The sequence below is a fragment of the Schistocerca nitens genome, chromosome 12 (genome assembly GCF_023898315.1).
Source record: "Schistocerca nitens isolate TAMUIC-IGC-003100 chromosome 12, iqSchNite1.1, whole genome shotgun sequence".
Classification (NCBI taxonomy): domain Eukaryota; kingdom Metazoa; phylum Arthropoda; class Insecta; order Orthoptera; family Acrididae; genus Schistocerca; species Schistocerca nitens.
In genome coordinates, this window is record NC_064625.1 from 141,087,263 (window position 1) to 141,108,261 (window position 20,999).

Here is a 20,999-nt window from a genome sequence, read left to right on the forward strand (position 1 = left end):
AATGCGTATCATCACGTTTCCAACTTTGATAAAGGTCGGATTGTAGCCTATCGCGATTGCGGTTTATCGTATTGTGACATTGCTGCTCGCGTTGGTCGAGATCCAATGACTGTTAGCAGAATATGGAATCAGGGGGTCAGGAGGGTAATACGGAATGCCGTGCTGGATCCCAATGGCCTCGTATCACTAGCAGACAAGATGACAGGCATCTTATCCATATGCCTGTAACCGATCGTGCAGCCACGTCTCGATCCCCGAGTCAACAGATGGGGATGTTTGCAAGACAACCACCATGGTGTACTCAACGACGAACCTGGGTGCACAAATGGCAAAACGTCATTTTTTCGGATGAATCCAGGTTCTGCGTACAGCATCATGATGGTCACATCCGTGTTTGGCACCATCATAGTGAACGCACATTGGAAGCGTGTATTCGTCGTCGCCATACTGGTGTATCACCCGGCATGATGGTATGGGGTGCCATTGGTTACACGTCTCGGTCTCCTCTTGTTCGCATTGACGGCACTTTGAACAGTGGACGTTACATTTTGGATGTGTTACTACCCATGGCTCTACCCTTCATTTGATCCCTGCGAAATCCTACATTTCAGCAGGATAATGCACCACCGCATGTTGCAGGTCCTGGACGGGCATTTCTAGATACAGAATATGTTCGACTGCTGCCCTGGCCAGCACATTCTCCAGATCTCTCATCAACTGAAAACGTCTGGTCAATGGTGGCCGAGCGACTGGCTCATCACAATATGCCAGTCACTACTCTTGATGAACTGTGGTATCGTGTTGAAGCTGCATGGGCAGCTGTACCTGTACATGCCATCCAAGCTCTGTTTGACTCAATGCCAAGGCGTATCACGGCTGTTATTATGGCCAGAGGTGGTTGTTCTGGGTAGTGATTTCTCAGGATCTATGCACCCAAATTGCGTGAAAATGTAATCACATGTCAGTTCTAGTATATTTTTCCAATGAATACCTGTTTATCATTTGCAGTTCTTCTTGGTGTAGCAATTTTAATGGCCAGTAGTGTATAAAGCACGTCACAGGAATGCAGAAAAACAGTGCAGTTGTCATCATAATGGGGAAACACAGTGATTTATATGATGTACAAAAGGGCAATGTCATTGCCTTTTGGGCAGAGGCTGGAAGCATTTCTGAAATGGCTGAATTTGTAAACTGTGTGTGTGCTGCTGTGTAAAGTATACCGTGTGGCAAAACGGCGCTATCCAAAAGTGACGCTGAGACATTTGTGGTGCACCACGTACCATAGATGACATGGGTGAACAACAGTAGCAGAGATTAGTATGGGCAGACAGATATGCAAATGCCAAACAACTGACTTCCTAGATGAACTAACGAGATACCAACAGTGTCACATCAATGACTGTTCAGCAAACGTTACTACGTACGGGCCTTCGTAGCAGGTACCTGGCTGATGCACCTCGGCTGACTGCTGTTCATTGGCAACGAACACAACTGGACGTCCACGGATTGTGGCGACAGGTGCCCTCTTCAGCTGTATCGTGTTTCATGCTCCACCAGACAGATGGCCACTGTGTACGGGGTGAAATATCTGCAGGCAAACACCCTTTAACCGTCATCAGAAGGGTCCGAGCCAGAGGAGGGCGCGTTACGGTCTGATAAATGTTTTTGCGGCATCTTCTGCTGGATGATCACACCATTCTGTACAGCACAATGGATCGACACAAGTGTGCTACTACCCTCGGCCAACTGTGTCGACCGGAACATGCACTTTTTCCCTGTCACGATGGCACCTACTAGAAGGACAATACAGCATGTCACACAGCTTGCAGTGTATGTGCGTGGTCTGAAGAGCACCAGTACGGGTACTGTACTCCCCTGGCTACTGAGCTCCCCAGATTTATTTCCAATTGAGACTCTCCCAACTGGGTTGTTTGCACCACAGATACTCAACCGAGAAACGAACAAGCTGGCTACATCCCTGGAGTCTGCACGGCACCACGTCTCTTTCTGTACCTTCCAGAACCTCACGGACGCCCTTCCTGCGTCTCTCACAGTGGTCAGTCCGTGCTGCAAAACTGGTTCGACACGCTCGTGACAGCTCGTCACATTAATGTGACTGGGCAGTGTGTAACGGCATTTACCTTTAGCGATTTAGGGAAACTGTGCAAAACCGAAATCTGGACAGCTCGTCAGGAATGATGCCGTCTGCCTGAATACGAGTGCACCACCTTACCGCCACTTTAACCACCTCGACCGATTCTAGTTCCTACGCTTTCTCGGTGACATCGTGGTGAGCTGGTACAAAGGGGGCATTCAAAAACTGTCCGAGAGTCTATGAAAACACACCTAGCAAAACGATGAATATACGCAAAAATAGATAAATATTCAAGCATTAAAATGATGTATCAATTAGTGAAAATAAATGTTTCTTTCTGTATTTAAAAAAAGCGGCTTTTTCCCAACAGTTTTGCTTGCGTATGTTTGACACATACAGGGTGTATAAAAAAGAATCATCCGATTTGGCAAGTGTATATTTCTGAAACTAATAAACATGTACAATGAATTTTGTTTTTTGATGAACGGGAAACTCATAGATGCACAGCATGTGCAGTATTCAAGTTGTTCCCACACTGCAGTATGTTTTGAGTCACACCACAGCTGCTGTTATGTAAAGTCTCAGTTCATTCATTGTTATTGGTAACGGAGGCACATAAACATAGTCTTTTATAAACCCCAACAAGAAATAATCACATGCAGTCGGGTCTGGTGACCCTGGAGGCCAGTAATGTAAGGCCGAATCATTCGGTACAGTGCGACCGATCCACTGTTGGATAATCCTTCGATTTAAAGCTTCCCCCACTTCCAGAGGTCAGTGCGACAGTACCCCACCCTGTTGGTAAATGAAGTCATTCGAATCAGTCTCCAACTGTGGGGAAAGGAAGTTCTCAAGCATATCAAGATACGTGCTTCCTGTAACAGTGTTCTCAGCAAAGAAGTGAGTGCACACTGCTGCTACATAGCATGTACCATATAAAACTCAAGAGTTTGCTCTTTCCAACAGTACATTGATCACGCACAAATCTCAAATAACATAATAGTCGTGATTTTTTTTTATAAATTGGATGATTCTTTTTGATAAACCCTGTATACTGAATATGCATCCTTCATCTCCTCCCTCTGTGTCCATCTCCCCCCCCCCCCAATCCACCTCATCCACCTCTATCTAACTCCTGGTACTCTCTCTATATCTCTTCACCTCCTTCTCCCCCTCTTTGTCCACTTCCTCTACCCCCTCTCTCTGACCATATCCTCCTCTTTCTCCTCTCTCTTTCCATTTCTGCATCCCCTCTTCCTTTTTCACCTGCCCACTACCCCTCTTCACCTTCCACCTGCCTCATGCAGCTCCCCTTCTCCCCCCCCCCCCTCTCTCCATTTCCTCCTCTTCCCCCCTCCCCCTTCCTCAGTCCATAACCTCCTCTACCCATTTCAACCAGTCCTCAGTCTTTCTAATCAGCACATGTAGCCCTTTGGAATGCTGTTCAATGAAGTAGTGCAACATACTCCCACAACACGCCTGTCATGCAGGGCAGCCTACGCACTGGAGTCCGGAAAAATCTTTTCTTGCCCCTGACATGTAGGCTGCCATGCAAAGCAGGTTGATTTGACAGCATGATACTGCTCTCTCACAACATGCCTGTTGTGCAGGGCAGCCTAAGTGCCAGGGGCTGGGGAAAAACATTTCTCCCCGTATCTCTACTCCTATTGGAGCTAGGAGGTTATAACCTCCCACAGTGCTGTTACTTGTGATGCCTGCTGTCCCAGTACCAAATTTGCTTGCATTTGATTCTGGCATTTCAGACGAGATCCCAGACATACACACTGCTTTTTAAGAGATAGGAAATCTTATTTAAGGGCTCACCCGAGGAGGGAAAGGGGAGCCGCAGAGTGAGTGAGTGAGAGAGAGAGAGAGAGAGAGAGAGAGAGAATCACTAAGACACTAAGAACTCTAATGAACCACAGTACTTACCACTGGAAACAGAAAAACCTGAATGGTGAATAATAGATATCAAATTGTAGTCTCCTACACCTCTTCTGAGACTCTGTAATAAACCAAAAGTCACGCTGATTAGTATTTTTTCAGTAAACGGCATTAAGTTACAAATGCAGAGAGTGCATCCACTCTGTTAACACAAGAAAGAACATTCCATATCCACATCTACATACATACTCTGCAAAACCACTGTGAAGTGCATGGCAGAGGATGGTTAGTTCTGTACCACAGTTTAGGTTTCTTCCCATTCCAATTGCATACAGGTCGCAGGAAGAATGTAGGGTGTCAAAAAAGTCAAAGTAGTTCTTCCGAATGCACATCCTCTTAATTTATTCACGCAATGTCAAAACTACTGTAAATAAAATTTCACACATGTAGGACCCAGCAACCCATGCCAACTTGTATTGAAACATATCAGTACCTGCTAAGGAAGACTAACATCTCTATGTGTTTGTATTCATTTGTAACATTGCTGGTAAACATACTGTGTTTTCAATACATGAACATGTTAGAGAACTATGTATACTAGTTCTAATACAGTTATATTTTTAATAGGTGGCATAAAACATCAAATTGAAGGTTAAAAACTACCCTCTAATGGATAAGCTCTGACAGTTTTATTTTATAATATCCGAGAAGTGATTTTAACTATCAACACAAGTGTAAATCTCACTATTTTCAAATGTATCATCTGTTGTGTATACCTACAAAATCTTCACCTAATTAGGCCATGTGGAGAAACTAGTGAACCTATATCAAGTGTAGAGGGAGTTACAAAAAATACACAAAAACCCAAAAGTATTTGAACAGCACTGACAAGAGTTTGTCAATAACTTAGATCATTTGTTTGACCTTACACACGCCAATTTGCTTCAATTATTGAAAATAAATGAAGGTAGGATCATCTTACAGTGACAAAGAGAGCCAGGTCGGTCTGTCACTTAGCTGGAGTGCACAAAACGCTGTCTAATGAACAGGAAAGGGCCCACAGCTCAGAACTATTGAGGAAGAAAAGTGACATGCTAAATATTTCCATGCCAACTTCTTTGATAACATATTACAAACTGTTACAAAAATGACTGATCATCTGATTTTCCAACTGTGATTGATAACATACAACCCGGACCCGGTAAAACAAATACTTGAAAATTAATAGCAGCACTAGATAGGTGTCAATTAAGTAGGAGAGACTCAGTGTTTATTCTTGAAGTGATCACTCAGGCACTTGGATACAATACTGATGGAGTTTCGTATGGAACAATGAATCGTATTTCTTGACAGCACAGGCAGTGAGATATCTTAATTTTTTTACATTGTGTAAAAGAACACTAGAAGATTTATCTTGTCTGTATCAAGAAAACTTTGGAATGAAAACATAAATAATAATGTTATTTTGATGTTAAACAATAAATAAATATGTTTTGGGTATATTAGTGTTTCATGTATCAAATAAACATTAAGTTCTAGAATGCTGACCTACTCCATGAGTACATATTTTTGCATCTCTTGTTTGGAATCGAGTTGGCAGTGTCATCATAATTAAATCACAATAATATTTATTATGTGAGTTATTGATGTTGCACAGAAAAAAATAGAGGGTATGCACATTTGATTTCGTGAAAGAAGAAAATCTCCTATATGCCTTGACATACAGCTCCATATTCTCACTTAATTCCAGCTTCTTCACTTAATGTTGGTTCTTGAAATTCTCTAAACAGGTTTTCATGGGGTAACTGGCATCTAAGTTCGAGCAAAATTTCAGAGATCCTCTTCTCTGAGTCAAACAAACAACCAAACCCATGCCCTGCTCTGTAATCAAGGTTATTACAAATAACTGAAGGAATTTCACAGATTTGCTTTAGCTATATAATTTGACATACTGTCACAGGGCTTTGCACACACATAGAAAAACTCAAAAAGGTGCTTTTCTTTTTGTTTTTTTTTTTATCAAGTGCCCCATATGCGCCCCCTAAAAATTCTGCAGATATCAAGTTAATAATCAAGAGCTTATGTTTGATGCAGCTTGCCACTATCAATTTGTTCAAAAGCACTGTTAATGCGAGCTCACAGTTCTGATAGGTTTCCTGGTAGAGGAGGTATATACACTGAATCTTTCACATAACCCAAACCAAAAAATTGCTTGGCATTTGGTTGGGAGACTGTGGAGTCCGTGACATGAATTGCTGATCACCGACCTCACCACAACCAAAAATCAGTTTCTCAATTTCCTGTTTAATAATTCACTAACATCGTGATGAAAACGGTGTGGAGCACCATTTGGTTGGTAGATAAGCCTGCACTGTCCGTCTACAGTTGTGGCATGAGCCTATTTTCCAGAAATTTCCTGTAACGGTCTTTTCACACAAGAAAAAGGTACCATTTTGAATGGCTTTTCTCGTGCTTAGACTGTCAATGCAATATTATCATTTAAATACAGGGTGATTCAAAAAGAATACCACAACTTTAGGAATTTAAAACTCTGCAACGACAAAAGGCAGAGCTAAGCACTATCTGTCGGCGAATTAAGTGAGCTATAAAGTTTCATTTAGTTGTACATTTGTTCGCTTGAGGCGCTGTCGACTAGGCGTCAGCGTCAGTTGATGCTAAGATGGCGACCGCTCAACAGAAAGCTTTTTGTGTTATTGAATACGGCAGAAGTGAATCGACGACAGTTGTTCAGCGTGCATTTCGAACGAAGTATGGTGTTAAACCTCCTGATAGGTGGTGTATTAAACGTTGGTATAAACAGTTTACAGAGAATGGGTGTTTGTGTAAAGGGAAAAGTTCTGGACGGCCGAGAACGAGTGATGAAAATGTAGCACGTTAGAGAATTGGCTGTTCCCTCAGCTCGAACAAGAAGCACAACAATTCATATTTCAGCAGGATGGAGCGCCACCACATTGGCACTTATCTGTCCGTAACTACCTGAACGTCAACTACCCGAGGCGATGGATCGGCCAGGCAGCCTGTGACAGAGCACTTCATCACTGGCCTCCAAGAAGCCCTGATCTTACCCCCTGCGATTTTTTCTTATGGGGGTATGTTAAGGATATGGTGTTTCGGCCACCTCTCCCAGCCACCATTGATGATTTGAAACGAGAAATAACAGCAGCTATCCAAACTGTTACGCCTGATATGCTACAGAGAGTGTGGAACGAGTTGGAGTATCGGGTTGATATTGCTCGTGTGTCTGGAGGGGGCCATATTGAACATCTCTGAACTTGTTTTTGAGTGAAAAAAAACTTTTTAAATACTCTTTGTAATGATGTATATGAAATGAAATGAAGTCCCATGCTTCTTTACAGAGCGTAGGGGAACGATGCGGGAAACCCGCACCGCCTTACTAGGCAAGGTCCTAATGGAGGTGGTTTGCCGTTGCCTTCCTCCGACCGTAATGGGGATGAATGATGATGATGAAGACGCCACAACAACACCCAGTCATCTCGAGGCAGGAAAAATCTGTGACCCCGCCGGGAATCGAACCCGGGACCCCGTGCTCGGGAAGCGAGAACGCTACCGCGAGACCACGAGGGGCGGACAATGATGTATAACAGAAGGTTATATTATGTTTCTTTCATTAAATACACATTTTTAAAGTTGTGGTATTCTTTTTGAATCACCCTGTATATTATCTGGACAAATGTTATGAAAAGGATAGTTGCTATTCACGATATAGCGGAGATGCTGAGTCACAGACACTCACAAAATAAGCTTTCAGCCAACAAGGTCTTTGTTAAAAATAGAACACACACACACACACACACGTCTGGCAGCTGAAGTCACGCTATGATGAGCAGCAGCAGCAGCAGCAGTGCATGATGGGAGAGGCAACTGGGCGGGGTTAAGGAGGACGCTGAGGTGGGGAAGCAGATGGATTTCAGGGTAGGGGTGGAGGATGGTGATATGCTGCTGGGGAGCATGCAGGGACAAGGTGGGGAGAGGGTAGGGCAGGTAGGTGCTGTCAGGAGGTCAGACAAAGGGCAGGGGAGAGGTGGGAAAGGCGCAGGGGGGGGGGGGGGGGGAGGGAGGAGGTATTAGTCATTGCCTCACCCATCTAGCCCCTTCCCTGTTTCCATTCCATAGCCCTCTATTCCACCAATGCACCCAGTCTTTTTACTTCTCTCCTTTTCCACCAACCCCCCACCTCTCTTCCCCACTCTCTGTCTAACCTCCGGATTGCACCTACCACTCTAGTCTCCCCTTAACCCCCCCCTCCCCGCCCCCCCCTCTCCCCTTAACCCCCCCCCCCCCAGTAACCTCTCCCATCCTGCACTGCTGCTGTTGCTGCTTCTTCTGCTGCTCATAGTGAGGCTTCAGCTGCCAGAGACTGTGGTCATGTGTGTGTAAGTTGCGTTTCTGTGTGTGTGCGTGTGTGTGTTCTATTTTTGACCAAGGCCTTGTTGGCCGAAAGCTTATTTTGTGACAGTCTTTTTGTTACGCCTATCTGTGACTCAGCATCTCCGCTATATGGTGAGTAGCAACTATTCTTTTCATAATATTGTTACATTCCATCCTGGGTTTTCCATTGTTCGATGTTATCTGGGCAATGTATTCCTGAAATTTCATTACTCTACATGAATTATTTCTTGATGTTTCGATTTTTTCCATCAGTATGTCTGTTCAGAAAGTTTTAAATATGTATGTGACATTAAGTGAAGGCCATTATCCACTATTTTGTATGTGGTGAAAAGGTAATGCCTGAGAATTGGTATTCTTGACACTGCGGATCTTTAGAATATTGAATTCCCTAACGATTTCCGAAACGGAATGTCCCATGTGTCTAGCCCCAACTACCAATCCATGTTCAAAGTCAGTTAATTCCCATCATGCATCCATAATCACGTTGGAAACCTTTTCACATGAATCACCTGCACTGCCATTTTATACCTTGTGTTCATGACACTACTGCACTCTGTATATTTGTGCTGTAGTCTGATCAATGAAAGTTAACTGATGTTTCCTGCTTCAATAAATGTTGTTAAGGATGAGACTCGATCAGCACAGCTCCATTCTGGTCCAAATCCAGCTTATTCAATAAGAAGGTTCTGCAAGATCCGTGGGCTAATCTGACTGTACAGAATTCCTTCAAGGAACTGGTAAATAGGCGACTGGACGACACTTCTTAGGCTTGTCTGATGCCTTCTAAGGCTTGAGTATTAGTATGATTTTTGATTGCTTCATATATATATATATATATATATATATATATATATATATATATATATATATATATATATATATATATTTTTTTTTTTTTTTTTGTGGGGTTGAACCAGTTATACTGTCAGAGGAGAAATCGACCAGCCATATTGTTGCATAGTTCCCACTGAGCAGAAGAAATTTTGGATGAATTTCACCATTTCCTGATGCCTTTCTAGGTTTTAGCATTTTAGAAGCATCAGAAATTTGAGATACAGAGAAAGTTTTTGAGAACTCAGATTGTTTGTTAGTGTTCTCTTTGAGCAGTTTAAGTTTGTGTATGATGTATGAGTTTTATCCCTTGGTGCTCTTGATGTGGACAGTAAATGTGACACAATCCTATTAGATGACGTATGGGTGTTGACCCATACTTTAATTTTGTTTCCACCCAGCTTCCTTAGTAATGACCATGCTTCTCTACTTGATGTTTGAAAATTGAGTGTCTCAACAGTCTCTATCCACCTAGTACATCTGGTTGTACAGAGGCTATGAAGTAGATTAATGCTATTCTGGGTCACTGCTTTTCAGAAACTCATCATTCTGTTTCTCTTACTGTCTTTCCAAGTTGGAACATATAACTTCTGGTAGCCCCTATGGATTGCATTCTTTACTGCATTCATCATAGCTCCAACAAGCCTCTCATAGGTTTTTGCTTTTAGGGGAATCTAACCACGACATTTTCCAGATTTTTAGCAAAACACCCCACTTTGCTTATTGTGTGTATAGGTAATGTCAATACTGCTTATTTCATATCTCTATTTTTCCAGACTGTTATTAAGTTACACACTCATCACTGGTGGCTGTTTATTTTGCTTTTATGTCATCATAGAATTTTTGCAGTCATGTATGGAGATGATGTATTTATTTTATCTGGTTTCCAACATGTCCTTGTATTGTTAAGAATGAAACTAAGTGTGCTGTACAAGGGCCGTTTGATGATTCTGGTAAATTTGCATCAAAGAAGGGAACATTTTTTGTGCGTCTTTATGGTTGGTAAGCTTGATTATACCTAAGATGACATACAGAATTTCAAAAATATACAGCATACAGTTCATTGTTGTCAGCTGTCTGAATTGGTCAGCGTGTCAAATGCGATTGAAAATGAAGGAAACAAAGTTTTGTGCTGTAATAAAGATTTTCATTTGAAGGGCTGGACTGCTGCATAAATCAAAACAAAGCTGGATGAAGTTCACACAGACTCTGCACCATCATTGAAAATCATTTACTTTTGAATTAATGAATTTAGATATGGTCGGACAAGCAGTGAAGCCAACACGTTCTGGCTGACCATTTGAAGTCACTGCAAAGGAAACCATCAACAAAAAATGGCTCTAAGCACTTTGGGACTTAACATCTGAGGTCATCAGTCCCCCAGACTTAGAACTACTTAAACCTAACTAACCCAAGGATATCACACACATCCGTGCCCGAGGCAGGATTCGAACCTGCGACCGCAGCAGCCGCACGGTTCCGGACTGAAGCACCTAGAACCATTCAGCCACAGCAGCCGGCCAAAACCATCGACAAAATCATGGTATGGTAATACAAGACTGCCAAATAAAAATTTGTGAGATTGCTGAGAATGTAGGAATCTTAATTCAGCAAAAGCAAAATATCCTGCCTGCAGAATTGGCTACGAAGGAGTGCCACGATTGCTCACAGTCGACCAGAAGAGCACACACAACATTTCAACACAATGTCTAGTGATGTATACTCGCAATCTGAAAGGCTTTTTGCACCAATTTGTGACTTTTGATGCAGCCTGTATCCATCAGGAGACACCACAGTCCAAACAGCAGTCAAAACAATGGAAAATGTACTGAAGAAGACAAAGACCATTTGTCTGCTGGTAAGTTGATGGCCAATGTTTTTTTGGGATTTCCAAGGAATAATACTCACACATTACTTGGAAAAAATGTGCTATTGTGCTTCACTGTTGTTAACGACTAAACTGCATGAACTAAGCTCTGAACTGGTTCCTTATCCACCCTATTCACCAGACTTCGTCCCAAGTGATTTTTGCCTGTCCTATAACTTGAAAATTTGGCTCACAGGGAAGAAATTTTCGTCAAATGAGGAAGTGCTAGCTGCAGAGTTTGACAGAACCTACTTCTCCAGTGGGGTGAAAAAGCTGAACAATTGCTGGACCAAGTGTATATTCCTCAAAAGAGACTATGTCAAGAAGCAAAATGAATTGTTTACAAAAAAATTCTTCCTTTTTTACCAGACTCATCAAACACTCAAACACATCACACTTAACACCATTCATAACAGTACATGGAGGCACTGGCAACCAGATACAATTAATACATCATCTTCATAAACGTCTACAAAAATTTTACAAGGGCATGAGAATAAAATAAATGGCTGCTTATAATGAGTGTGTAGCTTGATAGCAGCCCAGAAAAATAAAAATATAAAACAAGCAGCCTCATCCTTGACTATATATACATATATGTCATTTATATATCTAAAAACAAAGATGATGTGACTTACCAAACGAAAGCGCTGGCAGGTCGATAGACACACAAACAAACACAAACATACACACAAAATTCAAGCTTTCACAACAAACTGTTGCCTCATCAGGAAAGAGGGAAGGAGAGGGAAAGACGAAAGGATGTGGGTTTTAAGGGAGAGGGTAAGGAGTCATTCCAATCCCGGGAGCGGAAAGACTTACCTTAGGGGGGAAAAAGGACGGGTATAGGTGGTGGTGGTAGTTAGTGTTTAACGTTCCGTCGACAACGAGGTCATTAGAGATGGAGCGCAAGCTCGGGTTAGGGAAGGATTGGGAAGGAAATCAGCCGTGCCCTTTCAAAGGAACCATCCAGGCATTTGCCTGAAACGATTTAGGGAAATCACGGAAAACCTAAATCAGGATGGCCGGAGACGGGATTGAACCGTCGTCCTCCCGAATGCGAGTCCAGTGTGCTAACCACTGCGCCACCTCGCTCGGTAAGGACGGGTATACACTCGCACACACACACACACACACACACACACACACACACACACACACACACACACACACACACATATACAGACACAAGCAGACATATTCAAATATGTCTGCTTGTGTCTGTATATGTGTGGATGGATATGTGTGTGTGTGTGTGTGCGCGAGTGTATACCCGTCCTTTTTTCCCCCCTAAGGTAAGTCTTTCCGCTCCCGGGATTGGAATGACTCCTTACCCTCTCCCTTAAAACCCACATCCTTTCGTCTTTCCCTCTCCTTCCCTCTTTCCTGATGAGGCAACAGTTTGTTGTGAAAGCTTGAATTTTGTGTGTATGTTTGTGTTTGTTTGTGTGTCTATCGACCTGCCAGCGCTTTCGTTTGGTAAGTCACATCATCTTTGTTTTTAGATATATTTTTCCCACGTGGAATGTTTCCCTCTATCATAGTTATATGTCATTTATAAACTATGTGATATTTGTTTCCAATATCTTATTTTCATATAGCTTAGAATACTGTTGACAGGAAAGTGATTCACATGGAACTGCAAAGTCAGCAGCACTGTTACACACTGTTGATAAAACTGTCATGTGACGACAGGTGAATTTGATGACAAAAATGTAAGGAGTTACATTACGAAGAGCCAAACTAATATTAACAAACCTCTGTAGAGATGATCGTCACATAATGGGTAGTAAATTTTTCACTCCATTTGGACCCTGAATCTAGGGAATTTCATTTTTGCTGCCTGGAGTCTTGAAGACTGCCTCTTTGTGAGGGTGCATGCTTCCATATTATAGATCAATACTGGTATTAAGTAGCTACTGAACATGACAGATTTTGCTTTTTCTGGAATCATGTCCGATAAGAGAATGCTGGTAGAATTCAGAACCCTTTCAGACTCTGTCGATAATGATCTTTGTAAACACGAATTATCCCTCTAGATTATACTTTCGAGGTACTGAAAACTGTCCTCAGACTCCAGCTAGTGGACTCGTAGAGTCACGCTTACAGTATGCCCATCTGCGTAGACTGCCATCACCATTGTCTTGGTCTCACTGATATGGAGGTTGTATTCTTGGAACCAGTATTTCCACACAATGAGTCCAAACTACCTCTTCTATTTCACCACAGATCATGACATCATTATCAATGGCAACTGCAATAAGATAACCAAAATTTTCCATTACGTTCTTTATTATACACACATCAGAAAAAGTGTAGCATCACCTCATTTCCAGGAGTTACGTAACCTGTACAGAAAATTGGAACAGAGATCAACATGCACATCATTTCCGCCTTTTTAATGCTCACGAAAACCACACATTGCACGTTGTACCACCATAGAGCGAGACCTTAAGAGGTGGTGGTCCAGATTGCTGTACACAGTGGTACCTCTAATATCCAGTAGCACGTCATCTCGCATTGATGCATGCCTGTATTCATCGTAGCTTACTATCCACAAGTTTATCGAGGCACTGTCGGTCCAGATTGTGCCACTCCTCAACGGCGATTCAGTGTAGATCCCTCAGAGTGGTTAGTGGGTCAAGTCATCCATAAACAGCCATTTTCAATCTACCCCAGGCATGTTCGATAGGGTTCATGTCTGAAGCACATGCTAGCCACTCTAGTCGAGCAATGTCGTTATCTTGAAGGCAGTCATTCACAAGATGTGCACGATGGGGGTGCAACTTGTCATCCATGAGGACGAATGCCTGGCCAATAGACTGCCGATATGATTGCACTATCGGTCAGAGGATGGTAGTCACGTATCGTACAGCCATTACGGCGCCTACCACGACCACCAGCGGTGTACGTCGGCCCCACATAATGCCACTCCAAAACAGCAAGGAACCTCCACCTTGCTGCACTCGCTGGACAGTGTGTCTAAGGCGTTCAGCCCGACCGGGTTGCCTCCAAACACATCTCTGACGATTGTCTGGTTGAAGGTGAAGGCATATGCAACACTCATCGGTGAAGAGAATGTGATGTCAATCCTGAGTGGTCCATTTGGCTTGTTGTTGAGCCCATCTGCACTGCACTGTATGGTGTCATGGTTGCAAAGATGGACCTCGCCATGGGCGTTGGGATTGAAGTTGCACATCACGCAGCCTAATGCGCACAATTTGAGTCGTAACACGATGTCCTGTGGCTGCACGAAAAGCATTATTCAACTCGGTGGCGTTGCTGTCAGGGTTCCTCCCAGCCATAATCCGTAGGTAGCGGTCATCCACTGCAGTAGTAGTCCTCGGGCAGCCCGAGTGAGGCATGTCGTCGACAGTTGCCATCTCTCTGTATCTCCTCCATGTCTGAACAACATTGCTTTGGTTCACTCAGAGACGTCTGGACACTTCCCTTGTTGAGAGGCTTCCTGGCACAAAGCAACAATGTGAATGCAATGAAACTGCAGTATTGTCCGTCTAGGCACGGTTGAACTACAGACAACACAAGCCGCGTACCTCCTTCCTGGTGGAATGACTGGAACTGATCAGCCGTTGGACCCCCTCCGTCTAACAGGTGCTGCTCACGCACGGTTGTTTACATCTTTGGGCGAGTTTAGTGACATCTATGAGCAGTCAAAGGGACTGTGTCTGTGATACAATATCCACAGTCAATGTCTATCTTCAGGAGTTCTGTGAACCGGGGTGATGCAAAACCTTTTCTGATGTGTATAGAATCAGTAACAGTGATGAACAGTAGTCGGGACAGTTCACTGCCTCGCTAAGCTACATTCTTGATCTGAAACTGTGAAGATTGCCTGTCTCCAACTTGCACACAGTTAGAGCATTCCTTGTACAGCATCAGTATTTTGCTTGCAAGTTCTTTAGGTATATTTCTTTCCCTCAGGCACTTCCATTTCATCTCTTTTGCAACACTATCATTTTCCTGTTTTAGATCTATAAGGCACGTCCAAAAATTTTCCGTTCTCTTATGGCACGAAGTCAAGCACCGGCACACCAGTCGGAAATGAGACAGCAGAGAGGGCTGTGAAGAAGACGTCAGCCAACTGCATGCTAACTGACCCCTCTCCAGGATGAGAATACGATTGCAGTGTCCTTCGACAACACGATGGCGAAGAGGACACAAGCGCCATGCCGACTGGTCACAGTCCACTTTTACGGCAGCATCAAAATTAAGCACTTCGAGATCAGCGACAGGAATTGCATATCCAGAAGAACATTGTTTATTTGCACATCGCCTTTTGCTTGCATCACTTCTGTGTTATTGTAAAAGTTAAGTATTGTCACTGTCCATTTCATAATAAAACTCATTAATACGATTTGTTTCAATGTTGTCGAGCAATATGAGGAGGCAGGTTTCCTGGACACCCCATATTCAACGAGCAGGCAGGATTCGACACGTTCGATGGCCATACAGTCCAGAATTGATATGCCAACCGGGCAAAATCACTGTAAGCATTCAGGCAATCATTGCACCGATGCACCAAGTTGAAGAGACCCGTTCGGTAAAACGCTGTGTCCTGCTGCGTGAAGAAGTCCATAACAGCCTGTGGCACCTCCTCATCAAATAGGAATTGTTAACCTTTCGAGGCCCTTTTTAAGGGACCAATGGCGTGATAACTGCACGGGGGGAGATCAGGATTACAGGGCAGATAGTCTAGTGACTCCCATTTGAGTTGGCACAACTTCTGCATTACAACATTCCGGATACGGGGATTCTCGATATGAAGCACTAGAACCCCTTGTCACTGTTTTCATACCACAACGGCAGTCTCTGACAGATTTGCTGCTCCGTACATATTCTTCATTCTCTGATGGATATCTACCAGTGTTGGTCCATTGGCAGCCATGAAAAGAATAACAATACATTGGTCTTGTTTTGCCACATTTGGTAATAACATTGTCACAGTTCACATTTCCGTATTTACTGCATGTATCTAAGAGTGGCACGAATGCCGTGCAGGTCCATTGCTTACATATGCAGGTTGGAGTCATGCTGCATTGCATATACGCTGCAACAACACCCTAAATCTGAAACTTTTTGTGGCTCCTTATAGAAACACAAGTTCATGCCTTCCTCCCAGTATTTTTCCACCAGCATGTAGTACTAAAAATTAGGTGCACTGTTACTTCTGAAGCCATACTGTTCCTTTTCAAGCTGTGGTTACACCATCATTCTCAGTCTTCGCTCTATGATCTCCTCTAGAATTTTCTGTATAATTAGTGGGCTTTCAGTTACTGTCTTTCTTAAACAGAGGATTTATAACATCCTTGCTACACTCTGTCGCATCACCTTGTCTTCCTTTCGTAATGCACTGTCTTGTGCAGCCACTGTAGGCCCTGAACGCTCGTTGTCTTTATCGTGCCCACGTTCATTTCATCTGCACTGGGAGATTTTCCTTTAGGCACGGATTTTAAAACTGTCTCTGTTTCTGCCCAGGTGATTAGAGGCTCCTCATGGTAAGTCTGAATATGTGATTCTATGTTATATTAATGACATCCACCACCAACATCAACACGAAGTCAAGATATTTGTGGTCTAACATTCAATTTCAGTCAGCGTATTAGTGTTTTAATATTTCAACATATTTATGAAAATCAAATTTCAATATACCCTCAGAAATATGTTTCTTTCTTTGTTTATTATTAAGTTAGAGGAACTCCAACAACATAGTATCTTTTCTCTCTCTTGATGCAAGTCAGCTCAGTGCTGCATGTCACAATGTATGACGGACTGTCCAAAATGAATGAAGTTTCACCATTGTTTTCTACACGGACACTTCATTGCCCCCCTTAAAAATAAATAAATAAATAAAAACCATGGCATCATCAACTATACACTTTGAACTATTTTTCCAACATAGTTGCCACTGACATTGAGACATCTATTGTAGCATGCAAACAGTTTGAAGAAAACACTGTGGTAAAACTTGTTACCCTGCAGTGCAAGGAATTGTCACACACCCTGCTCCACCTTAGCATTGGTTTGCACCTGACATCTCAAGAGCGTGGCTTCCAAAGCAGGGAACAAATGATTGGAGCTGTAGGCTGGGCGATACAATCTTTCCCACCCAAAGCGACGAATCTGATCCCGTGTGAGTCTCACCGTCCACGGTTTTGCATTGTTGTCCAGAGTACAACACCTCCACTCGAGAGTCCCGATCTCTTTCGTCGAATGCCGGACCCGAGTTTGGCAGGTTATCGCAGTAGTATGCCGCACTGGTGGTCACTCGCTGGAGAAAATCGAGGAGAACCACACTTTTTGTGCCCAGAACACAGTGGCCGTAACCTTTCCCTAGGAGGGTGACACTGAATTTTTCCCTCACTGGCGAACTGGGATTCTTCTACACCGTTGAGCTGGCCTTGGACTCTGGTGTTAACTGGTGCACCTATGTCTCATCACTTGTGCTGTTTCTGAACAGAAAATCATCTCCCTCTCACTTGTACCACACTGAGTGATAAATGCTGATTCCAGTTCTTGCACTCTCGTGATCTGGGGTCAGGTTCCTCAGCACCCATCTCGCAGACACTTTTTGGTAATCCGACACATTGCGGTGCACGGGTTGGGCCAGAGCACTACCCGTAATCAGTGTGGACGCCGTGTCTGACACTGCTATGCATCTGTCTGCTGACACAGTGTCCTGTATTCTAGCAATGTTGTTTTCATTTCTGGATGTACACGGACGCCACTTACAACTTTCTATACTTTGCCTTCCTTTTCTGAAAATGTAGCACCAGGGAGCAACCACGTAATGAGACATGAGCTCTTCACCGTACACAAGCTGCAGGCATTTACGGATGACAGACATACCATTCCTGCGTGCTCTTTCATATCAGGTGATAGCAAGCAATAACACTGGCGACCACACAGTCCGCGATCGTGGTGTGTACTCAAATAACCTCAGGCACGTCACTCTGCTGCTGCTCTCTCTTCTTTGGAACTCTGTGCTCGCATCATTCCTCCTCTGCCGATTCCCCTTCCCTGTCGAACAGGTGTCCGCAGCTCGCGGTGTTGCAGTAGCGTTCTCATTTCCCGCGCACAGGGGCCCGGGTTCGATTCCCGGCGGGGTCAGGGATTTTTCCTGCCTCGAGATGACTGGGTGGTGTTGTCTTCATCATCATCATCATCATCATCATCATCATCATCATCATTCATCCCCATTACGGCCAGAGGAAGGCAATGGTAAACCACCTCCACTAGGACCTTGCCTAGTACGGCGGTGTGGGTCTCCTGCATCGTCCCCTACGCTCCTCGGAGTATGGGACTTCATCATCATCATCATTATCGTTGAACTGGAAAAGGGTGTGGATTTGCATGCCTTTTGTTCGCGTCACCTGATGCACCCTCTTCTCTTTCAAAATCCACGACGAAAGTTACTTTCAAAATGTCCCTCCTGTTAAACCCGACGGACAGCAACTGCAAGAAGACGTGAGTCGCAATGTCAAGAGCCTCAACATGCTTTATTAAAGAATGATAAAATAATTGCATTTTTTATTGTAAATAAACAGTAACTCAATTAAAGAAAATAATCAGTTTTGTTTGACTGTCATAGCACATGCACTACAGTGAAAAAAATAAAGGCATACCTTTTAATATCGTGTCAGATCTGTCACAGTGTAGAAACCTGATGTAGGATGGATTCAACGAGTCACTCAAAGTCCACTGCAGAAATATTGAGCCGTGCTGCCTTGATAGCTGCCCATAATTGCAAAAGTGTTGCTGGCACAGGATTTTGTGCACGAACAGACATCTCAATTACGTCCCATAAATACTCAATGGGATTCATGTCGGGCGAACTGGGTGGCCAAATCATTTGCTCAAATTGTCCCGAATGTTCTTCAATCCAATCACAAACAGTTGTGGCCTGATGTTATTGTGCATTGCCACCCATAAAAATCTTATTGTTGTTTAGGAACATGAAGTACATGGATGGGTGGAAGTGGTCTCCAAGTGGCCGAATATAACTACACTACTGGCCATTAAAATTGCTACACCACAAAGATGACTTGCTACAGACGTGAAATTTAACCGACAGGAAGAAGATGCTGTGATATGCAAATGATTAGCTTTTAGGGGCATTCACACAAGGTTGGCGCCAGTGGTGACACCTACAACGTGCTGACATGAGGAAAGTTTCCAACCGATTTCTCATACACAAACAGCAGTTGACCAGCGTTGCCTGATGAAACGTTGTTGTGATGCCTTGTCTAAGGAGGAGAAAAGCGTTGGTCGAGATCCAATGACTGTTAGCCGAATATGGAATCGGTGGGTTCAGGAGGGTAATAAAGAACGCCGTGCTGGATCCCAACGGCCTCGTATCATTAGCAGTCGAGATGACAGGCATCTTATCCGCATAGCTGTAACGGATCGTGCAGCCACGTCTCGATCCCTGAGTCAGCAGATGTGGATGTTTGCAAGACAACAACCATTTGCACGAACAGTTTGACGATGTTTGCAGCAGCACGGACTATCAGCTCGGAGACCGTGGCTGCGGTTACCCTTGACGCTGCATCACAGACAGGAGCGCCTGCGATGGTGTACTCAACCTGGGAGCACGAATGTGTTTGGCGACCTTGCGGTGAATGCAAATTGGAAGCGTGTATTTGTCATCGCCATACTGGCATATCACCCGGCGTGATGGTATGGGGTCCCATTGGTTACATGTCTCGGTCACCTCTTGTTCGCATTGACGGCACTTTGAACAGCGGACGTTACATTTCAGATTTGTTACGACTCGTGGCTCTACCCTTCATTTGATCCATGCAAAACCCTACATTTTGCAGGATAACGCACAACTGCATGTTGCAGGTCCCGTACGGGCCTTTCTGGATACAGAAAATGTTCGACTGCTGCCCTGGCCAGCACATTCTCCAGATCTCTCACCAACTGAAAACGTGTGGTCAATCGTGGCCGAGCAACTGGCTCATCACAATATGCCAGTCACTACTCATGATGAACTGTGGCATCGTGTTGAAGCTGCATGGGCAGCTGTACCTGTACACGCCATCCAAGCTCTGTTTGACTCAATGCCCAGGCGTATCGAGGCCGTTGTTACGGCCAGAGTTGGTTATTCTGGGAACTGATTTCTCAGGATCTATGCACCCAAGTTGTGTGAAGATGTAATCACATGTCAGTTCTAGTACAATATATTTGTCCAATGAATACCTGTTTATCATCTGCATTTCTTCTTGGTGTAGCAATTTTAATGGCCAGTAGTGTATGTAAAGTAAATAAGTGGTTCAGTTGGACCAAGGAGCCAGTCCATTCCATGTAAACACAGCCGACACTATTACAGAGCCACCACCAGCTCACACAGCACGTTGTTGACAACTCGTGTCCACACTCTAACCCTAGCATCAGCTCTTACCAACTGAAATCTCGAATCGTATCACCAGGGTACAGTATCCAGTCAACTAGCATCTAACCGATAAGGTCACGAGCCGAGGGGAGGTACTGCAGGCGATGCCGTGCTGTCGGCAAGCGTACTTGTGCCAATTATCTGCTGCCATAGCTCGTTAACACCGAATTTTGGCAGACTGTTCTAACAGATACGTTAGTATTACATCCGACATTAATTTCTGTGGTTATTTCAAGCAGTGTCGCTTCTCTGTTAGCACTGACAACACTACACAAACTCTGCTGCTCTCAGTCGTTAAGTGGAGGCCGTAGACCACTCCGTTGTCCCCTCGTGAGAGGTTATGCACGAAATTTAGTATTCTCCACACACTCTTGACACTGTGGATTGTAGAATATTGACTTCCCTATCTGTTTCTCAAATGGAATGCCGCATGTGTCTAGCTCAAACTACCATTCCATGTTCAAAGTCTGTTAATT

The 20,999-nt window shown here is 43.8% G+C and overlaps 1 protein-coding gene across 2 annotated transcripts in view; it reads right to left on the bottom strand.

Moving 5' to 3' along the window:
• The window catches only part of LOC126215215 (uncharacterized), a 374,241-nt gene that overhangs the window by 28,986 nt on the left and 324,256 nt on the right, over positions 1-20,999 (bottom strand). For both annotated transcript variants that reach the window (XM_049941882.1, XM_049941881.1), the window contains one exon: positions 4,028-4,100. In XM_049941882.1, the coding sequence (XP_049797839.1) occupies positions 4,028-4,100 (73 nt within the window). The remainder of the gene's footprint in view (positions 1-4,027; positions 4,101-20,999) is intronic.